The sequence below is a fragment of the Anastrepha obliqua genome, chromosome 4 (genome assembly GCF_027943255.1).
Source record: "Anastrepha obliqua isolate idAnaObli1 chromosome 4, idAnaObli1_1.0, whole genome shotgun sequence".
Taxonomy (NCBI): Eukaryota; Metazoa; Arthropoda; class Insecta; order Diptera; family Tephritidae; genus Anastrepha; species Anastrepha obliqua.
In genome coordinates, this window is record NC_072895.1 from 1870959 (window position 1) to 1890195 (window position 19237).

The 19237-nt window shown below is 36.1% G+C and overlaps 1 protein-coding gene across 8 annotated transcripts in view; it reads left to right on the forward strand.

Moving 5' to 3' along the window:
- The window catches only part of LOC129245976 (mucin-2), a 156725-nt gene that overhangs the window by 92676 nt on the left and 44812 nt on the right, over positions 1–19237 (forward strand). For all 8 annotated transcript variants that reach the window (XM_054884440.1, XM_054884439.1, XM_054884441.1 and 5 more), the window contains exon 3: positions 17576–17637. In XM_054884440.1, the coding sequence (XP_054740415.1) occupies positions 17576–17637 (62 nt within the window). The remainder of the gene's footprint in view (positions 1–17575; positions 17638–19237) is intronic.

Consider the following 19237-nt stretch of genomic DNA (forward strand, 5'->3'; position numbering starts at 1 on the left):
TCACCGATTAGATATTTTATGCATTACGGGAGCTCTAAGAACGACTCCAACGGCGGCCCTCGAATACATAATTGCCCCTACCACCGGTAAATTTTTGTGCAGAAAACTTTGTAGCGAAATTATTCAAGATTATTAAAGGAATTACATCGTTTAGTATAACACTCAAGATCGTTCTTCAGAGCAAGGAGGCAGTAGAAAGATTGACAGCTACATTTCTATTAGGTCCCAGGCCATAAGAGCATAGTGCGAGATAGTAGGAAGGAATGAGGTAGTAGACGAAATAGCGAAAAACGAACTCCTTTTTGTCAACGAAATACCAAAGTCAATACGAATATTACAAAACGAACTATGTAGATGAAAACATGATCAGAAAATAAAGGACAAGATGGGAGGGCTTGTCCACTTGCTGGAACGCTAAGATGAACATAGAAGAATTAAGATAAACTACACATAACGATCGCAGTCGTACTCGATTTATACTATTACTAACACGAAAAGATTGAAGAACCATGATAGGCGTGCTGGGGGGCATAGTCCAGAAGCAGCGTCTGCTTATAAGGTAGGAATCTCCTTTGCAGATGTCCTGCGCTATTCAAAATACGCCTAAAATATCTGAGCACACCTCTGTTTGATGGATTGAAAGACATCTGAACAGTTGGTTGAAAATGTCTGCTTAAATACGCAGTAGAAGCAGGCACCATGACTAATTAACTCCATCTAGTATCCCTGCGGACCGAACCGGTCTATGCGTGACTGCAAGTCAACCAGTTCAACCTAACCTAACCATAGTCTATTTGAAAGGAGCAAACATTCACATTGTTTATGAAACACGATTTCATTTAAGTGGCTGCCTCGGCTGGTTTGCAGTTTTCGCACCAAGTTTTCCAGAGCTTTGGACACGATTTCTGGCTCTATCTCACGGATGGCTTGCTCGATATTCTCCTTAAGGTCCTGAATAGCTAATGGATTGTTCGCATAACATCGGTCCTTCGTGTCAGGACACTAAAAAAGGTTCATTTAGTTTATCAAGAATCGTTTAAAAAAGACGTATGAAGCTCGTGAAGCAAGCAACCTTTTTATTAAACCCTTAAGTAGTCTGGCACCTAAATTTTTCATTTTAAAACCAACGAAAGATGGACACGAATTTTAATAATGTAAATTTTTTTTTATAAAAACAAACTTTATTGTTAAGAACTCTGTGATTTTACTTGAGTGGGTTACATTTGTAGACCAGATGGTTACAACTGGGTTAAAGAAGTTGTTAGTTCCTATGGCTATCATCCAGCCTTTAAGGATTTATATGTTTCAGTAGAAAACACGAATTTGAAATATTATCTGAAACATGACTCCATTAAGCCGTGTTCTGGCTTAGCACTGAAGAATGACTTGAAAAGAAAAATATTTAAAAAAAAGTTGTGTTATCTTATTTAAATCGAAATCTAAGTCTGAACTTATCTGCCTTCAGAAAAATGGTATAAAACGCCAATAACCAGTTTCAGATATTCAGTTCGAAAAAAAAGTTTCAAAGTTCAAAGGTTTCATGAAGAAAAATTTAGAGAATTCTTGGTATATCTCGTTTTTTATTATAAAAAGGGAAGAATCGTACCCAGGTTCATTAAAAAAACAGAATATTTACGAACATACAGAGTTGACAAGTTGAAAGACCTTTATTTTAGTTCAAAGAGATTTGTTCCAACTACTTTTAGGCCTTTATGCCTTGGCGGCAAAATGTGATGCTTTTCGGCGTTTCCCATCAATGTTTCGGCCGAAATGGAGGCAATTTCACGCTTTTACTTGAGCCAGAGTTCTTGGCTTTATGGCGTGAACTTTGGACTTCAAATAACGCCACAAATAAAAGTCTGGTGACGTTAAAAGCGATGAACGTGGCATTTTTTACGTCAGTTACCCTGGGAACAAAGTAAGTGGCGAACTTTTTTTTTCTTTCAAAATTCAACCTAAATTCGCGTTACGCTCACCTGAAAAAATCCCATACCTTCTTCGTCAATAATTCCATCCTTTCAGTGTCATTTATTGTGCAATGTAATGGCGTCATGTGTTGCGCAATCAACCAACAAAGTACTGTGACAAATCGAATGTTGACTCTTGGCAAATATGGCCAAAACCGCTTTCGGCATGAGATCGGTATTTTAACATGTTAACCATAAGAAGCACAACATTTATAAATGCCAGAATGTGGGCTTCATTTAATGCTTCCAGCGAGTCTGTGGCGTCATTGTTGCGACAGCAACAGCAACAACAACGCACAACTCCAGTTAAACACTGCGAGTGTAGTTTTTCTGCGATTTTAATGTTTTCATTTCTTATTCAATTTGTATTTTTTCAGAATCTCATTGATTTGGCCGTGACTTAACTGCCCTCCCCCATCCCTTTCGTTCGTTCGTTCGATCTCTGTTGGTTTCGATCATTGCAAACTCGTTTTTACTTTTCCCTGTTGGCCATATGTTTCACGTAGAGTAGTTGAATAAACTATACATACATACACACATACAATTGATAGTTTGTTATTGTTATTGCTTATGTGCGTAAATGCGTGGCAATTGCTGCTCGTACCGGCATCTGTATCAATCTGTACCAGATATGCGAGATTTTACGCCTGCGTAGATCGATGAAATGCGTACGAGGCGAACATACAGATTGATTCAGGGCCATGGAAAGTATTTCAAATCTGGTAAAGTTTATTGTTATTTTTTGATATTCAGATATACGTGCATACACACATACATATGTACATATTTCATATGACTTTCTGTTATGCCTTCTCTATTTTATCTTTTGACTTTTGGTTTCAGCTTACTTCGCTTTTGCTTATAAAGGGGTTTTCTATAGGGATATAAGATACATTTTTTAGAACATAATCGGAGTAGTTTGGCGCGAAGTAGAGCAAGATGTTTTTCCCAGTTCACGTTATATCCACCGCTGCTCAAAGGGCAATCAGGCATATAGGCATAGCATGGGCAGTTAACACCGTATTTCTCGTTATCTCCAAACTGGAGTTTGAGGGTAGTGCCAGGGTAATCTCTACAAGTAGGCAGGATTGGAACGACCGGAAAATTCGTACCGAGGCTGTTACTTCTGTCTTCACTACACACTTCGCCTGAAGTAGAAACAGGTTGACCTAAAATGCCAATAAAAACTGAAAGCGGCGATTTGTTGTCCATTAATAGTACATTAAAAATCCGCTTGAATTAAAATCCTAGCTGATCCTTTTTTCGAAATAAGTGGATTTTAGCATTTTCGAAAATATTTTCATAATTAAGCGATAATGCATCTTGGCGGTGCTATTATTTAAGCGTGCAAGTGTATGTGTTTGTGTGTGTGTCCATATACATACGTGATAAAGCACTAAACTCGCTATTTCGATTAATCAAATAAAATTAGTTTAAAAAATCACGGCTATGCAACGCATTGTATACCGGGAACTCCGGCAACAGAAAATAGAAGCCTATTCTTTTCATAGCCGCTCATTTTCATTTGTACCTTGTTCATCAGTAACAAGTAATCTCTTCAGAAATTTTGTTATTTATGGTCTGCAAGATCATGGAAAAAAATATTCTTTCAACTCACATAGATCATAAATGCGATCACGAAGAAAATAGGTTGAAATTATGTGCAACATGTGGTAAAAAAATCGTTTTTGGCAACCGTCAAAGATCAGAATTTTTAGTTACTGAAAATCTTGCTGGTTTAATTAAAAATCATGTCAACGATAATTTTGACGAGTCCAATTTTAAATTTCCCATTAGCATTTGTAGTACTTGTCGAAAAACTATAATGGAACGAGAGAAGGGTAATGCAAAGAGGCCACTTCCAACAATGCCTAACTACAAGGGCATGAAGTTAGCAAAAGAAACAAGAACCAGAATTGTAATTGTTTTATATGTCTAACGGCACGATACAAAGGTCACTCTAAAATAGTTAATGGCAATGGTCATGTACGCACTTTTCATACTATAATAGATGAAAGTTGTGGTCTTTATGGAGCTGCTTCAAATGCTCAACTTCCCTCTACAAGTGGACATAGTACTGCTGAAAAGAGAACGTCAATGAGCATTTGCAGTAAATGTTTTCAAAAAATTGGCAAAGGTGTGCGTCATTCTTGTGGCGCAGGTCCTGCTTCATCTCGTGCTCGTGAAAACGACTTGAGTTTAGTAGAAAAACTACCAGAAAAGCAACAAAACCAAGTTGTAACATCGACTTAACGAAAAAGGTCCGAAGCAAGTACGAACGATGGTGATATTTTATTAAATACAACAGGGTCTAAAATGAGGGTAACTTTGAATAAAAAAATTGAAAACGAATTTGTTTTTAATACTGAAGGGTTAAACACATTCCAATCGACTACTGGAGCATCTCAAATTCAAATGAATAAAATTACCAATTTCATTTGAAGTTTTGCTGGAAGAAAATCTATTCCAAAAAACTATAAACAACATATGCGTGAAAAATCGAATTTATTGCAAGACATTTATAAAGAAGTTATTTGCACTTTTGAATCCAAAGAAGGTATGGTTAATAGACCTGTTGTATATGCTAATGCATCAAATCTTATTAACGCAATCTTTGACCATCGGGATATTAAAGAAATCCAAAACGCTAAAATAAAATTGTTGGCAGATGGGGGTCAAGGCTTTTTTAAATTATGTATAACAGTTTTAACAGAAGGAGAATAATGTGATTCGAATTTCAATGAAAGTAAAAGATCTCGATACTCCACTGGTGGGAGTATGTCCAAGAAACAGAATTTAAATAGCGTTTACAGATTAATCATATTATCAATTGTTCCTCAAATTAAGGAAACTTACGAAAATGTTAAGACCTTATTTGAATTGACAAAAGTCAACGAGATACCCTTTAAACTCAGCTCTCACTTAAAACTTATATATACTAATTATGAATGGACAGCAAACTGCAACAGCAACGTAACCTTGCCCTTACTGTTTCATCACTTTGAGTGAACTGCAAAGATTTGGAAAATTGCGTGGTGGTGCTGATAAAGAAGAATTGATGGAATTTGACTTAGATAATAAAATTTTTAAAACATTCAAAAATTTAAATGATGATTACAATAAATTTAAATGTTTTGGCAAAGATAAAAAGTATGCTAAGGAGTGCCACAGTACAATAAATATGCCTCTCTTTCTTTATGAAAAAGAATCGGAGAATGAAGATGTCCTTATTGATGAAGAAGAAAATGACATCAACATGTACGTTCTTCAGAAATGTGTTTTGCCTGAACTTCATCTTTTACAAGGATTTACAAACCACCTATTCTGGAACGGCATAGTCCCTGCAGTAGGGCATGAAAAGGCTCTGCTTTGGCCATCAAAATTGAAGCTAGTAGCAAAAAATTATCAGGGTGAAATTTTCGAGGGTAATGCCTGCCGAAAACTTCTGCAAGAATCGGATAAACTACTTGATCCTGAAATTTACGAGCATGTTGGTCCTTTGAAATTACAGCCATACGTCGCTGCTTTTAGGACAATGAATAAAATTGTGCATGACTGTTTCTCCACGCAACGTGCATATATTACCGATTTAGATGAGAACTTAAAACAACTTCGCAAATATCTAGCAAGTACAGGAACATCTCATACTCTAAAACTGCATATTATTCTTGATCACTTGAAAGAGGGCATGTCATTATTAAACAACGATGGTCTGGGTTTGTGGTCAGAACAGGCTGGTGAATCTGTTCACAGAGAATTTTTAAAATTTTGGGAAAAATTCAAAATAAATTTAATAAATGATTCTTCATATACCCGCCGTTTAGAAAAAGCGGTTGTTACTTTTTCTCCACAGCATTTATAGAAACATGCCCAAGTTATTATTAATTTCATTCCTACATTAACGCGCCAGGATATTATCTCGTTAGATGGTGAGGAAAGATATCTCTTAATTATGAAAAAATTTTCGAAAATGCTAAAATCCACTTATCTCGAAAAAAGGATCAGCTAGGATTTTAATTCAAGCGGATTTTTAATGTACTATTAATGGACAACAAATCGCCGCTTTCAGTTTTTATTGGCATTTTAGGTCAACCTGTTTCTACTTCAGGCGAAGTGTGACTAACGGCTCCAAGATGGAATCAAGAGTCGGAGCAGGGGGTTTCTCTAAATCAGCCAATCTATTTCCTTAAAACTGCCGAATACTGCTAGTGTTTTTCGGGCAGAAATCTTTGCGTTTCTGCAGGCCTGCAGAATGCTTAGAGAAAGTGGGAGCGAGGGAGATATCAACAGTTTCTCCGATAGTCAAGCTGCGATCAAGGCTCGTACGACGCCATAGTGCAGTACCAACTCCTGTAAGGAAATCAAATCTCTTGGGTGTGCAGGTAAAATTTTTCTGATGTGATAGAGGGAAATGAAATTACTGATGAGCTTGCTAGGAAGTGGACTGATTGGTCTCAGAGATCTCGTACCCGGTCATCGACATCCCCCTGACTGTTGTTATAGCGGAATTGCACAAGTTGTTTCTCAGGAAAGCACAGATCGGACAGAGCTCCATTTCTTCATATAATATTCCGCAAAATCCTGTGAGCCCAGTACAATAGAAAGAGAAAGTCCTGAGGACGCCACACCATTTAATTTCCAAAGTTGTAGCTGTGCTTACCGTCCATGGGGCGATCGGCACTCACCCATTGCAGAAGCTGGGGACATTTTAGAGAAGGAGACTATTGAGCACTTTCTCTGTAAATGCCCGGGTTTGGCAGTTCGACGGTTAAGGTCACTGGGTGCTCCTTTCTTCAAATGCCTGGGGCAGCGTTCTAACCTAATTCACGTCAATCTTCTCCATTACAACATCAGCTTTGGTTCGCTGTAGATATCTGCCTGTTGGAGGTCTCCTAATGGTATCAAGACTGCGATTTAGTGCTATTTGGGTAGGGCCCATTTTTTCTACCTATCGACCTACTGTGAGATTTTCAATTTCTGTGAACGGCGTCGAAATAACTGGGTCAGCTGATTTCGAACTGCAGCACTTAAGGTCAGAGTTACAGCGCCAGCGAACGAGTGCATTAATTTACGATTGTAACATAGGAACGAACATCCTCAGTTTTTCAGGTTTCAACCATTGAAAGAAAGGAGAATGACAATCAAGCGATTCTTAAAACTCGCCAAGACATGTATCACGAGTTATGCACAACAATCAGATCAGCAAGATACACCTAACCTAACCTACTTCATATAAAACCAAGAATGATAGAGAAACAGTTTGTGCCTTCCGAATTCGCCGTGTCGTAAGAGCGGATGAATAAACAAGCAAAAGGAAGAAGAAGATTAGGCAAATGCAATGGAAACAACCAAACACACAACCACGGCGTCTTCCGATAAAAACGCAAACAAATTGAATTTGGAGTTGGAGGCTTTATATTAATTTGTTCTTTCACAATTTAACACACGGCACTTCGTTTTCATTAGTTTGATTAGTTTAAATCTCACAAAACTACCAAGCCATTCACTGAATTTTCACAAACACGTAACTTTTCCTACTTTTGTTTGCGACCTGAGCTGACGTCAGACTTGTCAAAATCGCGAAAAATTAAGTAACTGTTTTTTAATGGCGCCACCTGAGATATACTGTTCGCCTTAAAACTGAGTTTCTTGCGGAAGAAAATGTCGAAAATGGTTAGCGAAAAAAATTAAAGAGAATCAATTACAGTTTTTATAAATTTGCTCTTGTTATATAAAAAAAACAGCAAAAACCGTTACCAAAAGATAAATATTATTTTTTATATCAACGAGATTCGTTATTTTATTATTATTATTTTTTGTTTTTCGAAACTCAAAGGGTTCATTACCGACATTAAAATTCAGCTCAAATTTACATGAAAATTTGTTTAATTTTATTGAACTTTGTATAAAGTTTAAAACTTTAATTTATGTGGTTTTGGGTTAAAGACAATTTTTTTTATAATTTGAGCTCAAAAGCATTGTAGATATTTAAAAAAATCGTCACGCATTCAGTTATGCTCGCCACAGTAAGTAATTATTTTTCTTTTGCTAATGTTTTGCTCTATGCTGACGATTTGAAAGCTTGTTTTTACATGTAAAAAATTAAAAATCTGCGAGAGCAATACGATGCTTTACGTGCCTAGCTGCGCCTGAAGACATCTTGCAGAAAATGTTTGCATTTGCGACGCGGCTATGACTGTTAAGGTAACATTTTCTGTTGAGTCAGCAAACACAAATATGGGCTACGTAGAAATGGCCTAGACGGCTATCAAGTATTAATTCGCGTGAAATTTCAGGCATAATCAAAAGGGCTAGTACTTATTCCAAAATGTCGTGTAGCTAAATGTATCGATTCCAGTACCAAAGTTTCAAGAGAATTCAGTTGAATTAAAACTTTCTGGCATTATTTAGTTTTTGGGTTTGACGTAACAAATGCTTGTCACCTCTAGAATCGCCATACGAGAATATGCTTTTGTCCATCCGGTTGCTGGTTATGCATTTGCATATGTATCTGTCTCCTACTATTTGTCTCCTCCAATGCTGTGCAAATATATGCACACATACATACATGTATCTACCAACACCTCAAAGCTTTTAATTAAATGTTATTTTTAAATGCATTAACTTTTTGTTGTTTCTTTTTCTCAATTAAACCGTACACCGTCATGCACACCGTCAGCACTGGCATTGCAAGCCATTAGTAAGCAAAAAAGTTGTGATAGCGCAGCACTCATTTGCTTGTTGTCTGACCCGTGATAATACAATCCTGCAGCGCTGCACCGATAACGATCCACATTTGCTTGCTTGCTGGCCACCTTTTTTTTAATTACTTTACTCTGAAATGCTGCCCGCCGCCTCTCGCGTTCGTTAATTGCAGAAAAGAAAATGCAATATCTCCTGCATTGATTTTTATTTCTCGCGTTTAATTAGTTGCTCATTGAGCTCAATTCAATCATAGCGAACCCTGCGTGATGTGAAATGATTGAAAACGCATCAAAGTGATTGGCAGCCACTATCAGGGATGATTGTTAAATATGTATGCATGTGTGTATGTGTGTGTACATTTGTATTTTATTCATAACAAATCGATTAGTTATTGGCGACTATTGTGAGGAATGTGATGAGATGGGTCATTTAAAGTCTTGAGACGCACACACGCATACATACACATAAAATATGCATATATTATTATTTAGAATGATTGTACTATGACTGATCTTAAATTTATGCATTTTTGCAACTATAGAACTATTTTTATTCATATGAAGTAATTTTTGTTTTTTGCGAAATAAGCAATTTCCGGTGATTACTATATTACATAGCTTAGCAATAAATCAGCTAAGAATTAATTTTTAAAAGTCGCTCAACAAATTTATTCAGACAAGGCTTCGGTGCATAACTTGAGCTCAGGTATCGGAAATCGGAGAATGGACCCACTTTATGTATGTAGAAAACAAATGTTTTTGCATATTTTAAAAAGTGAAAAATATATGAATGTGAAATAAATCCAATAAAGAATTCAGATTCAATTACAATTAGAGCTACTTTTTCCAACAGAGTTTATTTGATAGATCATGCGTGACAACTGTCAAATTAAATACATAATTTTTTTAGCATTCATTTGTAATTTCATCATGGAAAGACTTACGCCTCAACAACGTTTACCGTTTGGTGCTTCCTATGGAATGGAGGAATCATCGACCCATATTTCTTCAAAGACGAGATTTCCGCGAATGCTGGAAATTGAAACCCGTGGTCTCCGCAACATTTAGTTCCAACAACACGGCGCTACTTGCCAATGCAGCCTGTGAAACAATGGCATTTCTTGCGTCGTCCTTTCGGTGAGCAATTTATCTCTCGTCTCATCATCTCCAAGAGCGTGTGATATCACACCCTTGGACTTTCATTTGCTAAGCCTAAATGCTTTGTGGATGAACCAGCATCGATTGAGCCTTTGGAAGCCAACATTACAAAAGTTGTTCTCGAGATACCGACCGAATTTCCCAGCAAGTCATTCAAAATTAGTGTTTTCTGATAGCCGAATTTTGGCACAGTTGCGGCCAACATTTGAAAGCGATTATCTTTAAAAAATGAATGTCATGAATGATTAAAAAAAAAATTATAGTTTGTTATATTAAAAAAATATTTTTTTATGATTCAAAATATTTCATTTCATATCTTTGGTTAATCGCTCATTCATTTCTTTTGTACTAAGTTTTTCTCTGGCACTGTTTTATTTGTATTTTTTTTATTATTTTTTTTTTTACTATCCAGATCATTCATTTTCATTTGTTTCTTGTATCGTTTTTCTTAAGTACTATGAAACGAAAGCAAATTGCGTTCATTGTTGTTCCATTATTGCGTCATCAGTGACTGAGTTTTGATTTTGATAAATGTCTAATATTTGAAAGTAAAGTGTAGTATGTGGCTCGGATTAGCTCAAAAATAGTGCAGAGTAAACATGTAGCGGGGAGACAAATCGTCTCAATCAAATGTACTACGTCCAATAACAAATGACAGTTGAAAGTACGAGTATTTGTTAAGATACTTCAAAATAATGCCGAAATGAGTGAACAAATAAAATAAAGGACACAAGCAGAATCTTTTAACTAAATATCAGCTATTCTGTGTGAAATAATAAATAATAATTTATACGAGAAGTTTTGATGTACACATGTACGTATCCAGCAACCCAAAAAAGAACAGAAGGCAAGGAGCGTAGCACGCAAAGCAGAACTATCCAGTTTATCAAAACTGTCAAATCAAACTTAACTTAGCGTATTTGTATATGCACAGTGGCGAGCAGAACTGACTAAATGTTTGCCACATTCATGCATTTTTGATTGAAAAATGAATACAGATTTTTTAAAATAATGCTATCGAATCTTCAGGTTAAATGCTTCATTTATTAAAATATAAAAACAACAACAAAAGATTTCATTTAGCCAATTTGCGTTTTGCCAAAATTCGTCAGTAACGCTTAAGGGGGGAAGCTGGTCTAGAATTTTGAAAAAATCGAAAAAATTTTTTTTGTCTTAAAAGGTGCTTTAGGGTCTTAGAAATATATACCAAATGAGGGATGCCAGCAAAAATGTCTAAATGCCTAAATTTTTCATTCGACGGCAGTGCCTCGCAGGTATGCCCCGAACGCTACTTACAACTTTAAACGCGTTTTTCTCGAAATCGCTTTTTTTAAACTGGCCGAAGACATAACTCGAACATATCTTTACCGATTCTTACGAAATTTTGACAATACATTCGAAATACCTTTCTCCGGAGACGTACGTAGGATTTTTTATTTATATTACATAGTTTTTTTTTAATCAACAATTTTATGTCGTTCTTTATAGTGAAAATTGTAACTTTTTGTTCAAACGTGCACCATTTCGCGAAAAAACAAAATATCGAAAAAATCCTACGTACGTCTCTTTCTGTTGTTATATAGAAACTAAAAAAAATTTATTTTTTGATCCAGGACAAAAATTAAGGAGTTTACGTCTTCGGCAATGGACCCACTAGAAAAAAAGGCGCCTTAGGAGAACTGCTGGACAGCGGCCATTTTGAAATTAATTCAGACGAAAAATTTGGTATTTGTACCATGAAAGCTATATTATTAAACCTATTTCACAGATTTTCGATTGATTCCTTTGTTGAGTCAAAATAAATTCATAAAATATGCCCATTTTTTGCGCTCTAGACCAGCTTCCCCCCTTAACGCGGTAAGCAAAATAAACTAAAAAAATTGAGTTGAGATTAACTGCTTCGTCGCCACCATTATCTGACAATAACGTGAAAGTGAGGTTAAGGTTCAGCAAAAAGTACAAACACTGGAGCGCTGATAACTGAAAAAAAGCGATATAATCTGATGAGACACGTATTAACCGTTTTCAGTCGGATGGAAAGCAGTATTACCTACATCGGCCGCATGAAAAGGTGCGAAAGCATCGAGCTAAGCAAACGATGATGACGAAGCATGGTGGTGGTAGCCTTACGGTGTGGGGCTGCTCCACGTCGTGGCATATTGGCCTATTGGTACGAATATTCGGGATAGTGAAAAAGAAGACTATTGAATATCTAGTTGGTCAGTACCAACTTGCCGGATTTTGTTGACTTAAGGGCAAATCCAACAGAAGATGTTATATTTCAGCAAGACGGGTACTCGAAACATGCCGCGAAAATTCTTAAAGAGTAGATAAAAATTCAAGACCTCCAGCTTTTAGCACAGACTACTGATTTAAACCTCATTGAAAATGTATGGGCTATTCTAAAGAAACGGCTAGCATCCTCCGAAATGGCCCTCAAGAACATACATAGGCGAGCTATAGTCAAGAGTTCAGAACTCTTCACACTCAGCTATTGAAAAGCTGGTCAAGACGTATAAATATCGTCATTAAGGCTAAAGGTCTGTGTACAAAATGTTAATAATAAATTTTAACTTTTATTACATAAAACTTATCGCCGAGTAAAATTTATTAAATAGAATTTTTTCTTATTTTTAAATATCTTTTTTATTTTTAAATATTTTGTGAAATGGAATTCACACGTTTTATTTCCTAATAAATGAACCATTTAACCTGAGAATTTGATAGCATTATTTTGAAGAATGATTACAGCAATAAAAAAGACATGAGTGTGTCAACTATTTAGTTAGTTCTGCTCGCCACTGTATCTATGTATGTGTGCATGAATAGATCGTATGTGTATATGCGTAAAAATAAAGTGTGCATGCCGTTTAGAAGACATTTTTAAGTGATATCTTTGGCAATGGGCGTTCCACGTCTTTTCCACATGCGATAAACTCCAGTTTTGGCGGCACGTTGGTGTAAATTTAAAATTGAGAATTTGAAAATAATTAATTTGGTGCTAATTTTGGCTTGTATGTTGTCTATCTCTTTTTATTTGTTTTGCCTTATAGTGAACTTAATGAATGTTCGACAGTAATTAATCATACTTAAGTGGAATTAGAAAGAGTGAGAAAAGATTGCGGAGAGACTGGTTCAAATCCATTAGCTTTCATAAAGGGGTTTCGTTAAGAGGGCTCGAACATTGAGTTAAAGTAAAATAAATAGTTTAAGTGGAATTATGTTTGGATGATATCCATACCAAACAATAGACGGCCGCTAAACTCTTTCAAAGTTCGAGTGCGCTTATTGAAAACCTCTTTACTATCACATAAAATTGAGTTGAAAATTTTTTATTTTTTTTTTTACTGGTACTATTACTTTACCGAATCTCCGTACATAAAACACCCAATAATAGAAAAAGTTTATTCAAATAGTGGTCGTCCCCCGGCAGGCAATGGCACATCGCCAAGTGTATGAAAAAACCCTCATAAAAATATTATATCTGCCGTTCAGAGTCAGCTTAAAACTGTAGGTCGCTCCATTTGAGGAACAATATCAAGACACACACCACAAATAGAAGGAGCAACTCGGCCAAACACCCGAAAAGGGTGTAAGAATACTATAGGGTGATTTGTTAAGAGCTATAGGAAAGTTTTTCAAAAAAATGCATGAAATTTTTATTTAAATCGATAGTACACGCCATATAATTTAATTTTCTTTCCAATGTTTCAGTTGGTATCTCACATATAGATTCTTTAATGTTGTCTTCCAATGCGTTAATTGAAGCAGGCTTGTCTGAATACATGAGTTTTAACATAGCCCCACAAAAAATAATCTAAAGGCGTTATATCGCACGATCTGGGTGGCCAATTGACAGGTCCCGAACGTGAAATAAAATGTTCACCGAACTCGCTTCTCAACAAGTGCATTGTTACGCTTGCTGTGTGGCATGTGGCACCGTCTTGCTGAAACCACAGGTCATGGAAGTCAAGCTCTTGCATTTTGGGCAAAAAAAAGTTGGATATCATTAGCGCTCACCATTCACAGTTACGTTACGATTCGCAGCATCTTTGAAGAAGTACGGTCCAATGATACCTCCAGCCCATAAACCGCACCAAACTGTGACCTTTTCTGGATACATTGGTAGCTCTTGCAATTCTTCTAGCTGATCTTCACTCCAAGATCGACAATTCTGCTTATTTACGAACCCATTGATCGAAAAATGAGCTTCGTCGCTGAACACAATTTTTCGATAAAGAAGTGGATCTTAAACTTAACAGAACACGCATTTTTATAATAAAATTCAATGATTTGCAAGCGTTGTTCGTTTGTAAGACGATTCATGGTTAAATTATAGACCAAACTGAAGATGTTTGACAGTGAAACAAAACACGAAACGTGCGTCAGCTGTTTAAACCAACTCTTTAAAAAGATAATAGCTAAAAAGTCACCCTTTATATATAAGGGTATATGTATATATATTACTTTACCTACCCACTCTTATTCTACCTTTAACCTTATTAAATTTGAAAAAGTTTTCTTTGTAGCTTTGCACAACGAAAGCAATAATCTAATCAAACCCTTCCGTGGCATCACAAAAGTTTGTGTTATACCATAAAAAATTTGACATAATTACTGATAAAAGCGCACACAGAACGAATGGTAATTTGAGTTGGAATGCCTACTCAATTTCTCTACTGCAAAATACCCTCCATAAAAGCTACTTTTCGTTCCTCATTTACACGCAGATAAGCGGCTACACATTTCTAAAAGTACACATGTTAAATTCTATTGCATATTTTTAGGCGCACATGCCGATAAGCAGCCCACATACCATACATACATGATTATATTTACTGAGAGCTCAAAAGCCTCACGAAAATTTCTAAAAAAAAACATCGAAAAGGCCTCAACATCAAATTCATTATCTACTTTTAGAGCATCGAGAAAACCCCAATTTAATTCCACTGCGTATAATTCGTATACACTTTTAAAATTGCATAAACATTAATTTATTTTAATTTTTTTCTACCATTTACAATTGAAATTGACCGCTTTAAAGCGCGTGAGAATGTTTCGTTTCACTCAACATAGCCTCCCGCATATTGCCCTCGATCGTCCCTCTCAGTTTTCGCCCAGCGGGTTTCCGCATAAATGAATATCGTGCGCGACTTCGATGCCGGAAAGTTGCTCCAGTGAGCTGTTTTTTTTTTTAATTTCAGTTTACATTCCAGCAGCGCGTAAATCATCGTTATTTTATACAAAAACAACAAGTAAAACTTTTTACGTTTATCATACAGAAGTTTTGTTTTTTTTGCTATTGCAGTCCAGAAGTTGTCTCTTTGTTGCGTTGTTGACTGCGGTTTACCCTCAATTATCCACCTCCGCTGCCAAGAGCCATTGCCACTTAGGTGTAGTGTCTGGGAATTTAATTTATCAAAAATAATATGTTAAATATTTTTTTATAAACTTATGAAATAAATGGAGAGCGGAAGAGTTGGTGTAGGTGATTCGTTGATTTTTAGTAGGTCTAATTGAGTGAAATATCTTGCGTTTGGTGGAAGAACGACGAACAAAAAAATGTTCGAGGTAAGTATGCAGAAATGTCCTTCAGCTGTTCTTTTATGCTGTATAAAAAATTGGGAAAAGTGACGATATATGTATATTATGAGTAGCTCGTAAAGTGGGGAAGTGTTTTTACTTGAACTCGGAGAGGCGTAAAGTAAATTGAAATATTTGAAGTCGTTGTTTTAGAGTTTGTGATTTTTTCAGTTCTGACGTTTTTCCAGTAAACGGACGATATGTACATACATAAATATGTAGTTTAGGCTGTACGAAGTCTATTTTCTTATAAAATAATGCAATGAATGTTTAAATACCCGTACAGTATACATACATATGTCTTGCAACGTTATAAGAGGTGGAAAATATTCCCATATGAAAGAATAGTTTCCGAGATATTTGCCCATTAGTTAGTGCTTCCTGCCTTTCGAAGGTCAAGACGACTCACCTTATTCAAGTCATTTTTCTCGAAAATACGTTTTCGAAGTCGGTGTTGGCCACTGCACCACTCGATGAGTTTTATGCATCTTATGGAACTCCTGCCTCTGCTGGCATTCTCATACTAGATGGATTTATTATTATTTGAAAAATAAGTTAAAAGAAAAAAATTAAAAACTAGTGCTCGATCGAAGGATTTTTGCTTTCATTGAAAACTTCAATTTTCTGTATGTTTAAATAAATTATGTATAAGCTTTTAGAAGCCGTCAATTTATAAATTTCTAGGTTATACTAAAGAAAATTCTTTATTTGTGCGATTTTAAGTGAATCAATTCAAGGTTATGATGGTTATGCACAAGTTCTGTGAGGGAGGGGCTTAACACTAGGTTTACGGACGTTTCTTATTTACCTATAAAGTAAAAAAATCGATTTATTCAAGTTAACTTCAAATTGAACCATATTTGCATTCACGTTTAAATAAAGTATCAAGAAATAAAAAGTCCTTTAAAAATATCATGGAAATAATAGCAATAATACTAAAGGGTAATCTTTTAATTTTTACAGGCAAAGTGGAATGGCTGCGCGTTTTATCCATACCACTTTTTTGAGCCAGCGGTATGCTTGTAAAGAAAATATTTGTTGTTATATTTTTGCCTCGATCTAAATATGGTTGTGAGCTTCGGGTTTCATCTTTCTCCAAATCACTAACCAAAACTTAATGCCGAATTTATAAGTATTTGTTTTTTTTTATCGAAGCGTTTGCATCTTAAAATTTCTGTACATTTATCTCTGTTCATTGTGTTTCGGAAGAAAGGGGGCCTCATTCTTTCTACCTTAGATAGGAAACTTTCAACGATCTCTCTTCATATGCGCCCCGAGCATACATAACTCTTATAAAACTTCGTAATTCCGCAATTGTGATTGTCCAGTCTGTTTTCAAAACACGACGCGCCTCGGTTTCAGTGCACTCTTTTATGTGTTGCATGATATGCTTGTCAATTATCAAATCAAAAGCGCTAAGCATGCAACTCATCTTTTAGCATGGAATGTAGGCCGATATCTTTGAAAATCATACGGATGGACGTCCTACCTTTAGATCCGCCTGGTTTCAATTTTCCCGATAGTTTCCCGTTGGTTGCAATTACGCTATCATCCGCTACATTTTGGGATGTGTTGGGAAAGTTCGTCCTATCAGCATTTTCTTGCTCCGACGGACTGTATCCAAATTTCCTTTTTCACTATCTGAAGATAATTCTGTCCATCCACTTTCAACAGATTGTGTATTCTCGGAACGATCCTCAGTCGAAATTGTATCCTGTATCTTATTATATCCAGGAGTTATCATGATCACTAGGAAAAAGGGATCGGTCAACAGAAAAACACAATAAGCGGAGAATCTCTACAAGAGCCGAAACATTTTTGACACTATCTTTCTGAAACGTTTGTACGCTGTAATGTAGCATTCATACTTAGGATCTTTTCTTATTCTTTAGTTCTTTTCGGCGAAACGAATTGGTTTTGGAAAAATATGAGGATAATGTTCCGTAAATCAAGTGTTAAGAAAATTAAATTTATAATTAGCGGTATAAAATAAATGAAATTACTGTAGAAAATAAGCTATGAAAAAGACTGTTGTTTTCTTGCCCTTTACTAAAAGCAACCTTATTCTAACAACTCCCCTTACTTACTTACTCACCCTCTTCCTAGTATAACTTTCGGTAAATTTCTTCTAATCAACCCAATTTTTCTTTACTTTTCTTTCAGAATACATCACCGCTCTGGGAAGATTTTGTTACCAAGGCCACGAAGTTGCATCAATGCTTACGGTAAGTACATACATACATCCATACATACATACATGTGTGCATATTAGTCAGCTATATACATATGTAAGTTGCTGTTGCTCCCTCAAATCGCTTCTGCTTCGCATTTTTTGAAATGTTACGGGGTTTCTGTTCTCAATTCGTTTATGGTGCAGTTAATCAGTTCAAATGCTTGATTTAAAAACAAACAATTGAGAAAGGAGTATACAAAAATTCAATATTAAGCGGCATTCATACATATACAAATATTTGCAGATACAAATAGAAGAACTCGCATGTCGAAATGGAAGGCGATAGTTAGGCTGTCGCGAGGAGCATAAAGCTTTTTTTTTTGGCCTAAGAATGTTTATGCTATCATTAGACTTATTGAAACTGCTTGCCGATTTTCTGTATAAAAAAGGGAAAAGGTATCTCCTTCTGAAAAAATAGTGATTGGTCTTGTGGTAAATTAATCTCGAATGTTTGTACAACCATAACTCTTCCTGATTTCTTATGATGCTGTAAATAGAAGCGAATGTTATTGCAGCCAAATATAGCAATCCTAGAAATGATTTAACTTCGGTTGCTAAATATTTACATATACATTTTGGAATTATTAATATGTTTCAAACAAGTATTTGGGTTCAGTTCATCTGTGCAAATTGTGGCATGAAGGCATACAGTCACCGATGTATGCAACAATATATATATATATATATATGTAATTGGCGCGTCCACCCTTTTTGGGTGTTTGGCCGAGCTCCTCCTCCTATTTGTGGCATGCGCCATTGTCTGCCGAGGGGCGACCGCTATTAGACAAAACTTTTTCTTAATTTTTCGTCTTTTACCGAGATTCGAACCTACATTCTCTCTGAATTCCGAATGGTAGTCACGCACCAACGCATTCTGCTACAGCGGTCGCCTATTCGTCCAAAATGAAAATTCATCCGTGAAAATTACGTTTACCCAATTCCGTGCTGAGCTTGCCTTAGCCCGTGCTACTCTTTTCACTGTGGGAAGTAAAACTTCTTTTCACTTCTGCATGTAAATGTCCTCGAGTCGTGTCTTTGGGTACAATAACACCACTTTTACTTAAAAGTGCTTCAACTTCACGCAACGATAAGTTCGGTTTTGTCACAAGCAGATTCATGATCTTCTAATATTGCTTTGGAGAGGTATTTTTTGGTCGTTTTAACTTCGTCAACTTCGCGGAATTAAAATTTCGCTCTAGTTATTTTTTTCATGAGTTGGCAGCACTGTTAGTAACATCTGGGCCAACTTTCATGTGAATGTCATTATCAGTAATATATTTACGCTTGTGTTTACCAAACGATCAAGAGTGCATTTTTCGATTTTTACAATGTCTGATTTGATTGAGCAGAGAAGTGCCATCAAATTTTGTTTGCGGAATGAAAGTTCGGCTGCGGAAACGTTGAGCATGTTGCAGAAGGCATTTGGTGATTCGACCATGTCGCAGAAAAATGTTTATAAGTGGTACAAAGACTTCAAAGAGGGTCGAGAACGTGTTAATGACTTGGAGCGCTCCGGACGACCATCGACGTCAACAGATGACCAACACGTCAATAAAATGAAGGAGTTATTGCTCAAAAATCGTCGGTTGACT